Source organism: Dendrobium catenatum, unplaced genomic scaffold (genome assembly GCF_001605985.2).
Source record: "Dendrobium catenatum unplaced genomic scaffold, ASM160598v2 fragScaff_scaffold_1528, whole genome shotgun sequence".
NCBI lineage: Eukaryota > Viridiplantae > Streptophyta > Magnoliopsida > Asparagales > Orchidaceae > Dendrobium > Dendrobium catenatum.
The window spans coordinates 157,402-171,985 of NW_021319990.1; the positions used below are offsets into that span (position 1 = coordinate 157,402).

At 36.4% G+C, this 14,584-nt stretch overlaps 1 protein-coding gene across 1 annotated transcript; it reads right to left on the reverse strand.

The window, feature by feature from the left end:
* Window positions 1-6,179: 6,179 nt before the first annotated feature.
* LOC110114638 (40S ribosomal protein S16) lies at window positions 6,180-6,954 on the reverse strand. Its single transcript, XM_020847579.2, has one exon. The coding sequence runs from the start codon at window positions 6,849-6,851 to the stop codon at window positions 6,411-6,413; it is 441 nt and encodes a 146-aa protein (XP_020703238.1). The 5' UTR covers window positions 6,852-6,954; the 3' UTR covers window positions 6,180-6,410.
* Window positions 6,955-14,584: the final 7,630 nt, after the last annotated feature.

Below are 14,584 nucleotides of genomic sequence, written 5' to 3' on the forward strand. Positions count from 1 at the left end.
TGCTGCTGTTACATGTGGACTTTTGGATAAAAATGTGAGCACATTGACCACACCTTATTTGAAGATCCCATGTTGTATTCAATAGAATAAACATAGCCAATTATGTTTACAATAAGTCTATTTTGAGCTGGAGTTTTAATTGTTTTGAGACATCATTTCCATAATGCTACTAACAAGAATTTACGCAATTTTGCTAATCATAAGCATTTTTGGACAAACAACTGCACCAACCACCCACTCCAGAGGCATCAGTCTCAATAACGGATGGTTTAGAAAAAACAAGTAATTTGGATCAGTAAAAGACAAATAGTATATTTCATTATATAATTTCTTCTCTATATAGTTTATATACTTCGGGGAATTGAGTACTACTAAACTAATACTAAAGAAGAAAATGGTAACTAACAATCCTTTATAATAGAAATTGTAAAAAGGTGATAGTGTTGATAAGTAAAGCTGTAGGGAAGTGGATATAAACTATCCCTTAGCTATAAGATGCCCCGCATCAGGTGTCCCTAGCTTTATAAGTGTTCCACTCCATCGAGTTGGTTATAATCTGCACGTCATCAAAAGGGTGGAACGTGTAAATATCATAACCAAATCTTGTGGAACGATGATTTTGCATCTTTGATGCATGTTTGCAGACTCATTCATTAGCCGCATGAAGGTTTGATGCATTTTGCATAGCCCGAACAACATGACCTTCCAGTTACATAAACCTTGATGAGTCATAAATACTATTTTGAACTCATATCGTGGCAAATTCGAATTTGGAGGTAGCTACTAGGGAGGGTCAAGCTTGGAAAACATAGTAGCCCCCATTAGCTTATCTAATGATTCTTCAATTCGATGCAAAGGGAAACAAAATTTAATCATTATTTTGTTGACATCTTTGTTCTCAACACACATTTGTCCGCTATCATCCTTTTAAGGTACTAGTAGTGCAAGAACTGCACCTGGCTTCAAATTTGGTTGAATTAAATGTTTCTTCAAAAGATCGTCAACTAATTGCTCTAGAATGTCGTGTTCCTTCGTGTTTGTTTTGTAATGTGTTAGATTCGAAAGGGTAGCTCCTAGAATAAAGTCAATTTGATGTTGTAACTCCTGCAAAGGAGGGAGATTCGCTGGCAATTCTACAGGTCTAACATCAGCAAATTTCTGCAACAGTCTCAGGATATCAATTGGCAAATTGACTCTTAGTATTGGGATTTTGTTCTGTAAAACCAATGCAAGCATCATGGCTGAATCCTTCCAAACTAATAAAAGTGCGAACCTGAGACAAGGTGCATATCACTTTACCCTTGGTTGAAGCTGAACTACAGTTAGATATTGTCTGCAACAATCTGAGTTTCTTCCCCTTCTAATCAAATAAATACACATTCGCTCAACAATCATAAACAGCCCCCACATCAAATTGCCACAATTTTCCTAAAATAATATGAAAAACATCCATGTCGAACACATAACATAGGACCTCACATATGTAGTGTTTGCCGATAGAAAAAGTAAGTCTACACATTTCGGTGACTGAAAGGTTCATTCCCTTTTTAAACCAACTTATATTGTATGGGTGCGGATTCTTAGTAGTTTAAATTTGTAAATCTCGTACAACGGCTCGAGAAATAATACTTTTAGTACGCCAGCTATCAATAAGTAATTCGCATACCTTCATGTAGGGGTGTCAATATTTGACACGACCCAAAAACCTGACCCGGAAATTTCAGGTTCAGGTTGACCCGATCCCGAACCGGGTCGAGTTCGTGTTAAGATTTTCGACCCGTTTTAACAATCAGGTCAGGGTTCGAGTTAACCCGAAAACCCGAGATTGACCAGGAATGACCCACATTGCCAGCGCTGATCGAACCTGCCCGCATTGACCACGCCTGACTGAAGCTGCCCAACCTGCTCGCTCGCGTCCCGAAGCCTCGCGTCGTGTCCGGAGGCCAGCGTCGCGTCCCAGACCTGCCCGTCGTGCTGGCCGTTGGCCCTCCTTCCCTCCATCCCTGTGTCCTGCCATCGGTCGCCGGCCCGCTTCTGCTGCCGCCGAACCACTGATGTTGCTGACCTACCATTGTCGTGTCTACGGGTCGGGTCGAGTTTGGGTTGACCCAAATAGTGCCGGGTCAGTTACGAGTTTGACCCGAAGCCGGCCCGTAACCCGAAATAGACACCCCTACTTTCATGTTGATAGTGCATCTTGTCCAGAAAACTACATTCCTTTGTGTGTTTTTGGTTTATCGAGGTGCAAGTAATTTCTCTAAAATGCATACTAGTTGTTCACCTTCATCTCCCACCACATCTTCTGTGAGTGGCTCTTTGCCGACTTCAACAGCTGACTATTCTTACTCACCCCTAGCTTCTAGAAATATTAAATGTTGCTGGTTTGGACACTCATTTGATTTGTGACCAGGGTGAAAGCATTGAAAACACTTGAAGTTGTTGGGTTTTGAATGCAGATTGTCTTTGCTAGGTGCTTTCAATTTATGCAGTTGTTTAGTGCCAACACCGTAGTGTGCTGAACTAATGGGATGAGAGATTTGTTGCTGAAATGGAGGGTCTTAGCTGCAGGAGTAGTTGGTTTGTTGCTTTCAACAAACCGTATGACAAAATTCTAACAAGATGAATGACTCCTTGGTTATCTCTCGGATAGAATTTCAGCCTTCATAGTGAAATTATCAATTGATTAATTTCTTTGCGAGCAATGTTGATATTCCAAGCATAACATTTATATCAAAATTTGTTAGAAAAAAATGACCACATAGTAGTTGTTTCATCCTATGCCAACTCCGGACCTTTCGCTTCCCTTCACGAGAGTGTCTCGTTTGAATTAGTTGATGCCACCACACACTAACTCCCTTTTAAGCCTACAAGCAACGTATTCAACTTATTTTTCTAGTGGGATCTCCATATATTTGAAGAATGTCTGAATAGCACGCTCCCAATCAAAATAATCTTTTCTGCGCATTTGTCCATCAAAGATCGGGATGCCAAGTTTCAATGTGATGATGGTTGTAAGGCTCAGTGACGCCTTGATCTGAAAGGATTGCTCTTGATGTTGAAAATTTCAACCTCCACTTCAGAATCTGTAACTTTCACCATCATCATATGAGTCTTCCGGGCTGCTCATTTCGAGGCATTACCCTTTCTCGTCGTAGTCAACGCAACTCCACGATGCATGGGATGAGCTCCTGATTTAATGGCATAGAATTCTAAGCGCAATTCTTCTAAGAAACACAAGAAATCAGAAGATCAATCTTCTAATTGCCGTAACATATTCAATTGAGTTTCCCCCAGGGCTTCATGGCTTTAATTGTCATCGACAGTCAGTCTTTTACTGCAATCCATCATTCACCACAAGTTCTGAGCTCTGATACCACCAGATAATGTGGTGCCGATGGAAGAAACAGCGCAGGAAAATAAAAACAGAGAAACAAACTTTCATGAAGTAAAAGACCAATAGTATATTGCATGATTCCCCTTTCTGCCATAGTTTCTTCTCTATATAGATACTTCTGAGAATATTGAGTATTACTAAACTAACACTAAAAAAGAAAAAGGTAATTAACAGTCCTTTATAATAGAAAAGGCGAAAAGGTAATAGTGGAGAAAAGCGAAGCAGCAAGGATGTGGAGATAAGTTTGAAAAAGATGCTCTGCATTAGTCATGCAAGTTAATGATTCGCCATTAGTAAACCAATATTCTGCAAGGCTATTTTAGTTCAATTAGTAACCACAAAAATCTAACCAAATGGATTGAATTATGTTTAAATCCATTATGGATCAAGATTTTAAAAGGCTAACAAAAAATTTCACATTAAAGCCTAGTTCTTGTGAACAAAGCATCCCGTTAAAGCATCCTAACTAATTTTTAGATAACCTAGAGTTAATAGAGATGTGCCTACCATGGTAACAAAATTGGATCGATACAACTAGTTAACAAGAGCTTTTGTTAATTCATGTAGAGAATTAATTCATGTAGCTGACACCACATAGTGGCATAAAGGCTTGATGTAGTTGTTGTTGTAGAGATTAAAAGGGGTTGTGTTGGGTCTAAGAAGATCTAAATTTAGCATATAGCTAGAATCATGTATTCCATTTCAGATTTTGGATAACGAGTAGTGCCTCTAAAAACGATTATTGACAGGTGTTGAATTTGGCTGTAAAAGAATTTGATGGTCTACAGCTGGGGGAGGGATCTTGTTGGAACAGGGAAAATGGATTGAAATTCATCAAGAATTCTTAATATCAACTTATATTAGTCCTTATATGTGTTCAGCTTTACGAGAAGAGACTCCATGAAACAAACCTTCTATCCCTTCAACGAGAATGACATACAATGTTTGTAAGTAGTAACATCTCAAGCACTCAGACTCACAAGACGATTTCAACTCCTCGAATAAGAACATAGAAATTGACAAATAAGCAAAAGTGTTGCTGTTGTAAATCAACAAGTTCTCACTCAGTCATACAAGCTAATGTTTTGCCACTACAAAACCAATATCTTGAAAGGTGATTTTTTATTTCAAATAGTAACCACAAGGATCAAACCAAATGGATTGTATTAGATGTGAAACCACAATTGATCAGAATTTTAATGGAGATACTGAAAACTCACCTTAAAAAAAATAAAAAAATAAAAACCCTTAAAGCCTGAAAGTTCTCGAGAACAGAGCATCCTGTTTAAGCATCATAACTAATTCTTAAAGAATCTAGAGTCAATGGAGAATGTGCCTACCATGGTAACAAAACTGGATCAATAGAAATAGTTAACAAGAGCTTTTTTTTGCCTTGCAAATGTCATTGCAATGATATTGTTCATTGCAACTAAGATAAAATTCCTTCTTATAACATTCCAATGCTTCAACAATTGTGAGTTTTCTAATAGGTAATGTAGAATCATCTTATGGAGCACCAAGGACAGGAAGGGAAGAAGGAATATGAAAAAACCCATCTAGGGTTTTAGTCATTGGCAGATGAACTTATCATGCGAATTAAGTGTTGAAAAACTTTTCTTTCAACCAGCTAGTTAAAATAAATAGCATGATCCAAAGATGTCGGACAAAGCATGAGTGCATCACGTGAAATTACACACAAAATCCAAATTCAAAGCATATTTGTGAGAGCAAGTCATCTACTTCTACAGCGTAATTAGATAACTGCTCATACTCGGTCTAATAATCTTGCATGAAGGAAAGTTGAGGAGCTTAGAAAGCTTTCCGTCAAAATCATTATATAGGGAAGGGCGAGGTAGGTAACGCAAGAAGGCTGTTTTAGAGGTAAGTTGATTGATTCTTTCAACCAAAAAAAAACATTCTCCAAGACCTTCCATATCAAAATAAGGGAGTAGCAACTTATATTGATTAAAGAAAATGCCATAAAATGAATCAATTTTATGAATATAAGGTCCAAGATTGCCACCAAAAAACTTCAAAATAAAAATATTTATTGTTTCAGCTGAGCTTGGGGCCAACAATGGAACGAATATTGGTTTTTTTTTTTTATTGTTGTAATCACCTAAATCAAATGATTTATTGGACATGTGCCATTGTTCTTGTCTAAATGCCACGAATGACAACTTGACATTGCTGTCCTTGAGAAAGTTGTCAATAGATTGCAAATGGATATCATATTCAGTGAGCTTTTCCATGTGATCCTCCAACTATCTAGAGACAATTCTGGTTTCTTCGGCCATGGCTACAAAAACTGAACACAAGAGCCAAATGGTAGGCAGTTATTAGGCTTTAGAAAGTAGCAATTCCCAATAGAGAAGAAATAAAATATAGAGAACAATAAATAGGGGAAGAAATAAAAGAAGTAACAACATGAATAAGACAGAAGCAATTGAATTTCATTCCCTGCCCATCAAAAAGAGGCAGTCTATTTATAATGGGTTACAAAAGAATTCCCAGAAGTTTATTGCCGCATACACCCGATACATATATACTTACTAAAGTCATTATCATTCTTGTTGTCCAGTAACTTGTCCCATTGGAAAGGTAATATCATAGCCCAATTGATAAAAAACGTCAACTGCGTCTGTAACATTTTATGATAATTGTAGAGGATTCATAAACTACATAGTCAAAATAATCGTTGAAATGACAAAACATTAATTAAAACTACAGAACAGGCCTAAATTAAATCTACAGAACAGACGTAAATTAAATATACTGAAACAAGTAGGAAAAAGAAGCATTTAGCTTTCCAATCATAAAGACATACTGATAGAAGCATCCAAGAAATAAGAAAACTTGTAGAACTTAAAAGTAACATCAAGCACTAGAACAAAATTATGAGTTCCATAAGCATAACACTTAGTTCATTTTAATAAGTTCCGATCCTATCATTCCACTTCAAAAGAACGAGAATAAGGAAGAGCGATACCCTTCCCAACCGATCCAAACAGCAGACCTAACGATAAGATTTCTGGAATCTTGCACGAGCACCGCGACCACCAAACTTCTTGGGCTCGCAGCGTCTTGGATCGGCAACAAGGAGCGTACGGTCGTACCTGATGAAGATGTCCTTTACCTCCTTTTTGGAGTGCTCGTCAACATACTTCTGGTAGTAAGCAACGAGAGCCTTGGCGATGCTCTGGCGGATGGCGTATATCTGAGAGGTCTTACCACCGCCTCGGACGCGGATCCTCATGTCGACTCCCCGAAATCGTTCAACTCCGGCGAGCAGGATTGGTTCAAAGGCTTTGTAGCGGAGGATCTCCGGCTTCACGAGCTCGATCGGGACGCCATTAATCTTGATCAAACCCTTGCCTGCCTTGCAGTGGGTCACAGCAACAGCCGTCTTTTTTCGGCCGAAGCATTGAACGGAATTTACTCTCGCTTCCGTGGCCATCGTCGTCTACGCCACCGCCGCAGGAAAAAGAGATGGAGAGGAGAAAACCCTAATAAGCGAAACGGAAATCAACGAAACTGCTGTGTTAGGAGATTATACAAGGGAGAGGATGGTGCTTATTATTATTTACTATTTGGAAAATTTACATACATATCATTTTATTTATTTATATATTTAATATTTAAAATATTAATATTATATATTTATCACTTATATACAACTTTAATATCAAATATAGCACTCCTATAATTCATTTCTATCATTCATATCATCCTATAAACTTTAATATTTCATTCCATGCACCCAAAGTTGTTCTATAAATGGTAGGCATGTAATATTAATGGTTTGAATATTATATATATAAATAGCATGAAATAAAGTGGTATATATGTAAATCCCCATTAATATTATTATTTACTAATAGCAAAGCTGCAGGCCTGGGAGAAAAAACTATTTAGTGCGGGCACCAAAAGTAGCTCTACATCTTACATCCGAACTTTAATAAAATCATGATGATCAGAGGAGATGACTCAATGAAAATTAAAAACTTAACACGTACTTTTCCAAATAACAGCGCATCCCGATGATCCGACCCGGATCGGACTCAAAATAATATTTTTTTACTGAAAAGAGACTCGCAGGTTAGTGTCGAAAATTCAAAATTGATGCTTTTCAATTTTCTTTTGTCACATGTGCTATTAATCTTCCTCTGACGCTCATTTGTTTGCTCATCACTATCATTGCAGAAGCCATGCCTTAGGTCCATATTTTATTGCGATGATAGAAATAGTTTTTCCATCGAAATTGTTGGTTATATTTTCCTGTAAAAAATTATGTAAATAAAATATTTAGGTTTAGGGTTTCAAACTTTTAATTGTTATTGTAAAAACATTTTTTCACATATTAATATTATAGAATGTATGTTGGAAAAAGGATTTGTATACTCAGTATCGTTATATACCGAGCAATAGTACACAAGTATACAGAGGTTTCAAATATTGCTAAACCTTTCTAACATATATGTATTAGAGATTCTATGTGGGTTACGAACATAATTTTGTCCATAATATCAATTCAAAGTTTATATTGATTAACTATAAGTACCGATGCTTGGTACCGCTCTATACCTCTCAGTACTATGCTCGGTACGATGCTCAGTACCTTGATAACTCCGTACCGATCGGTACTTTTCGTTAGCGCTCGGAACTTGTTGGTACCAATGCTCGGTACTATTGTGTGTTGTTGCTTGGTACCCCTTTGTATCGACTTTGTCTAACTCTGTCTATTTATTCTCAATAGCAATTTTGTAGGGATATTCTTCAAAAATTCATTTTTGTTGCAGAACTTCAACTTTTAGAGAAGTTTGAAATCATTTAGTCAATACATTTGGCAAAAAATTTATTGATGGACTAAGACAACAGCACATTATTCAATTCATGGTTATGCCTTCATTCCATTTGAATGTCCCCCTCATGTATATGCTGCTGATGAAGTGGGATATTCGAAAGTAGTGTTTCATCATCAAAGAATGGAAGTTACAATTTACTATAGATGGGTAATACTTGGACTACCCAACATAGGTGCTAAATTTTTGCTGGGAAGTTCCCAAATAAGTGGGAAAACTGCTAATGATATTAGACATGTGATTGAAAGTCTGGACGATTCTATTCCACTTAACGATCTTATTAAGAAATTCATTATTATCTTACTGTCAAACCTTTTCTTTCCCCAAGCTAACTTCCAAACACCTATTAGAATCCTAAGTGTTGCTGGGAATATAGATCAATTTTTAACTTACAACTAGCCAGCATCCATTAGGGATTTCTTTATGGCGGAATTCAATATTATTAGCAGGAAGCATTCCAAAGGCATCCCCTACAATATATTAATGGATTTGTAATTATTATAATTGTGAGTAAAGAACTCATGTAGATTAATTTTCTTAATATAAAACCCTAATCAATTTAGTTGGCTAACAACTTTTGTTGAATAATTATAAATTTGGTTTCTAGAGCACACAAGACTCCATGCACCAATGGATGATAAGTCCCGACCTTTTTTTTTGTTGGGATAGCCACATTATATACAACGAGAAAGAGGCGACTGAATTATTTTTTGACCTTGATGATGAGCATATACTTATTGTAGATGCAGTGATATTCATTTGTACAGTGAGCTCACATGACAAAAAATCTTCTGTAGATAGTCCATCATTTCATAGGAGTTATAGAAGAGGAAAGAACATTATTAGATAATTATCCCATTCTTTCTCCATAGAGAACTTCAACTCCACCTCACATGCAACTCCAACTTCAACTCCCTCTTCACCCCAGCCCCCAAAGCTACTGATAGTTTTCAAATCAAATTTATATCGAGATTGATGCATGATTTAATCGGTTATCCCCCCCCCCTCCAAAAAAAAAAAAAAAAAAACTTATATTGTTGTTATTTCAGATGATACTAATCAGCAAAGCCTTGACCAAGGCATCAACAAACTAATCACACAAAATAAGATTCTTGTGAAAAGGCTAGTCAAGGTAGAATCCACATCTTGTCTGCTTCAGAGGTACGTTCAGGTATTCGAATAGTGTATTTTTTAACTAAAGGAGAAAAATAACAAATATGAAGCGATACAAAATTTTTTGGTGGAGAAATTTCTTATTGTACTTAAACCTTATTAGACAGAAAGGCCTACATAATCTTTCTCAATGACCATTACAGCCGATGATATTATTATTCCATCAGCTACCCTAAAAGATGAGGAAGTTATATAGCATAAAGATGTGGCTGAAGCCCATGACAAACTTGATGTGGTTGATGATGAGGAAGAGGCCTTTGTTGCTACAACAAGTAGTAGTATTGCATAACAGGTGCAACTACGAGTTGATAGGAAAAGAAAACTAGTGGAGACCCCATGCACCACCGATCAAAGGAAAGGTAGAATAAACAAAGTGACGACGAAGAAGCCAATGGTACATGAAGAAAAGGAGCCTACTGCTTAGATTTTTGATGTGGATGGTGAAGCAAAAATAAAGGCATGAGGTCAGAGGAAGAAGAGGAAAGGTGGAATGAATAAAGTGACGAAGAAGAGGCCAATGGTACTCGAAGAAAAGGACCCACTACTACCTAGCAATATTGGGCAATACTGCGCGATATTGAGAAGTTTCGAGTGTAATCAAGCATGGTACCGAGCATGTACTAAGAATGGTACCTTGCATGTACCAAGAGGTATCGAGCGATGCCCATCATCATTATTGTATATTAAAAATATTAAACATCATACACATTTTTCTGAATCAATTACTCCCATCAGCACTTTAATATTCAGCTTTTGGTTGGCTTATTGATCAACAGAGAATGTACTCATCTGTCAAGCATTATGGTATATTTGTGAATGTCACCTTACTAACTGGTTCCCCGGTTGTACATTGTTCTGTAGTATGAGTTCTTTGCTATGTAGGTTTCTTTTTTTTTTTACTTTTTGTCCTCTCCTAGTAACCCTTCAATCTTGCATTAGAGATTCCTTTAGGCCTACATTTCACTGGGTCTTTCAAATTTTTATGCCGACCCCAATTGTGTTAACAACAAACTTGTGGTTCTTTTTCTTTCATTTTAGGATAAAGTCTACAATTTCAGCCATGTCAGTTATTGTAGCCAACATATACTTTTCTACATCATCATTTGCCTATGCTCGTGTGCTAATTTGATATGCAAATCTACTAAGATGATTTCTAAATATCATGCAACTATATCCCTCCTGATATGGGCTCACATTCTTTCCCATAGTTGTGACCATCAGTCCAGCATAAATATCTTTCCTAGCTATAACTGACCATCTAAGCAGTAAGTACTTCAAAGGAATTTTAACTATATCTAATTGCCTTATAACTCTCATATAGTGAGAACATAGTAAACCCATCATGTCAAGCTTTCCACAACTGCAATATATGGTACCCTCTATTGCATAAAAATGAACAGTTCAATGGTGTGATTGATCACATTTCTAAATGCTTATGATGAAAAATATGGATAAGTCACTTGAGGCATGATCTATACACATACCACCCACACCATGTATGAACTCTTCTTAAAAAAATATATATAAATTTTTGAAATAAAATCAGGCAGCTTTCTTTAGTATTGGGATACTTTTTGTTAAGGGTAATATCTCAGACTAATTGCATATGAAATCTTCATCCTATTCATTTTGACGTCAAGTCATCATCACCTTTTATATGCCCATAAAATAATATGTTATATAACTAGTTGGCTTGAAAATGATATGACACACATTGTTAATGGACTCATTTTGCTGTGTAGAAAGAATGTCAATGTTAAAATAATTCTTGTTGAATGATGTTGACCAATTATCCCTGATTGTATAAAGCTCTTTCAACCAATCATGGATCTATAGGTCCCCTTTAGTGATCATTTTAACTCAGGTTCTCTTGAAGTCATCCTTAGAATCACACTTGCTTAAACTCCTATAAAAAAAGGTCTCTAACTATGTTATTGCTATTGAAGCACCACACCTTCGAAGGAGCTTTATTACTGATGTGCCATTTGCACAACCTATATCGTGTTTTAGATATTACAATTTTTATCAACCTAGCCAATGCTTGGTCCTAATTAATAAATATCATTATGGGATGTTTATCATCCATTATTTATAAAAATATTCTAAATAACCAAATAAATAAATCAATTGTCTCCTCCAATAAAAAGCCACCCCTAATAGAACATTCTACCAATGATTATTAAGTCCAACAAGTGGTGCATAAGCTAAATTAAATTTGTTAAGCATATAGCTAGTATTAAAAACTATCACATCCCCAAAGCAGTTATAATCTATTCTCCCCAACCCATCAACCCAAAAAATTTCAATAGTCTATCGTCTTCATCAGTTTGGACATCCCATGCAAACATATTGTCATAAACTAGTCATTCTTTAAATAGTTCAATTAGAAAATTCATATCCCCATTCTCAATATTCGGTCTTTTCTCTTTTTGAATGTAGTTATATGCATCACTCTTAGAGAATCTCATATTTGCTACACCTCATGCTACATCGGATAGGTAGGTAAATACATCAACTATTTTTATTCCAGCTTCTGTCATTGATTTCAGAATTTATGCTTTCTCATCACTAATGTGTCTGTATAATCTAACCAAATGTTGATCTTCCAGCCTAGCTAATTCATTATTGTGCCTCTCAATGAATTTTTGCACCGTCCAAACTCCATCTTCAGTCACTACCAATCTCATCATAGCTGGACACCTGATTATAGTGTTTGATTCTTAATATTTGGATTTGGAATTTAAGTTAATGGCATTCTTGAATTTAGCTTTGAATAGACAAATTTATTCAATTTTATTTTCCTCAAATTAGGCCATTAATAATGATGCTCTTTCAGAATATTAAATCCAAGATTATGAGCATAATCACAATATATATCACATGATTTATTCTCAGAGTTGTAAATAGTATGTGCACAAGAAGAACATATTTAACATTCTGATATAAACAGACAACACACAAAAATCAGTGGTACATTGATGAACCAATTTGCGGTACCACTTCTCGATACCAGGAAATAGTACCGGGAAGCTAATATGCCAATTTTTGTGATATAAACATACACAAAAATCAATGGTACATAATGAAAATGGTTTGCATAATCGCTTCTCGGTACCGGGAATCGGTCGGTACCGAGAAGGGGTACTGAGAAGTGGTTCCTAGAAGCTTCACACATAAGAAGTAGACAGAGTTACATAGAAACGACACAATAAGGGAAGCACATAGTTACATAGAAGAGGTACGCCCATAGACACATTCTAAAATGATAAATTGTAAAACCTCTTTAGAGTTTAAAACTTATGATAATATCCTAGACTTATCTTCTGTAATTCACTATGGTAAGTCTTCTGGAACATTTTGGCTCTCTTCTCCTCGCACGATTCGTTGTCATCCAAAGAGATTTCCATCTTCATATTCTCTTCATCTCTGTTCTTTCTCAGCCCTCTTTTATGGAGAAATCCTCTATCGTGTGAAAAAAATAGTCCGCCAATATCATAAAACCTAAAAAGGCATGTTTCTTTTGAATTTTAGCGTCCGATCTAGGTCGGGTTGTCGGGCAGTGCAATTATTTGGAAAAAACACATGGTAAATTTTTAGTTTTCATCAAGTTGTGTCCTCAGGCCATCGGAGCACTGCGTCGCATTATTTTATTGGCGTCCGAATGTAAAGCTACGTTCAATGTCCACACCAAATAATTTTTCGTAATAGGGACCAAAACTATGCGGTGCAAATTTTTGGGCCATTCTCATCAAATGAATATCTAAATGGGGAATTACATACATGTCACTTTATTATTTCAATATTAAATATTTAACATCCAAAACTTAAAAATATTATATTCCTACAATCCAAATATTAATTTAACAACAAAAAAATAACTCCATCAACAACAAACCCTCACTCTATATCTTCCTTCCATCATAAGCTTTCCAAGTGACAAATCTCTCTTACCGTGTTAGGAGTTCTTTCTGCCTGTGCTTTCTCTCGTGTATTCTTCCTAAATTTTTTTACTGCGTGCTTCTCTCCTCAGCTTCTCTCTCACATCTGCTATACTTCTCGCTCACAATCGGTATGTATGTATATATATATATATATAAAATCTTGGCGATCTTCTCTATAGGAGTCCGTTTGGAAATCGTCCGCCCTGCGCGCACCCCCCGAGTATAGGATTCAACAGGAATCGCACAAGGTAGATTGATAGAAACCTCTGGTAAAATACCCACCAGTACCCGTAACCCAGCAAAGAAAGTACATTACATTAGGGATTGGCGACTTACCCATTCAGTGACTTTGGCACTGGACGTTCTCAAAATGGGTACTATCGGGTCAGGTGAATTAGAGAATAGATAGATGTCTGTTGGCATTCCAGCCTTCCTTCTCCTTTCAGAGCCTATCCGAAAGAGCATCGTACCTCTTGGTCATGAATATCTGAATAGGATGAACCCGCCTCCATGGATATTGTTGCAAATCTATTTTCATGACTTATGTTTTGATGATTTACAAACACTATTGATTCTATTGTACTGCCTGTTATTTCAAACTTTTCAGGAATCGAAGATCGAACGAACAAACAAAGCCAGTTCAAGATTGAGTAGGTTAGGGTTGAGTTAGTCTATAATTTGCTTTTCTCTTCTTGAGTCTATTTGTAATTTTAAAAGAGACTGATGCTAAGTAACCCTACACACACACACTTGAGAGACTTAGAATTTTTGTTTTTACTCACATCGGCCAGGACGATATTTTTATCGGCCTGGGCAATTTAGTTTAAAATAGAGATTCTATTCGAGATTCTTAATTAAGGCAGTCGTCATTACCAGATCATCCTGGACGATACGTGTATCGGCCAGAATGATAAGCTCAAAATAGAAAGAAGTTACCTCCATAAATAATTAAGATATTTTGTAATTTTTGGTAATCGGCCAGGAAGATCTTGGATTGGCCTGGACGATATTCACAATTATGTCTTAATTAATCAAACAAATCAAGGAAGTAATGAAGGATGATTGATACAATTATATCGTCCTGGACGATCGCAGGATTGGCCAGGACGATTTATTCAAAAACCTTAGTTACTTCTGGACTATAAATATCGGACAGCTTGAATTCAGGGCGATGCTCTGGACGATTTTCCTCTGATTTGAACTGATCGGCTGGG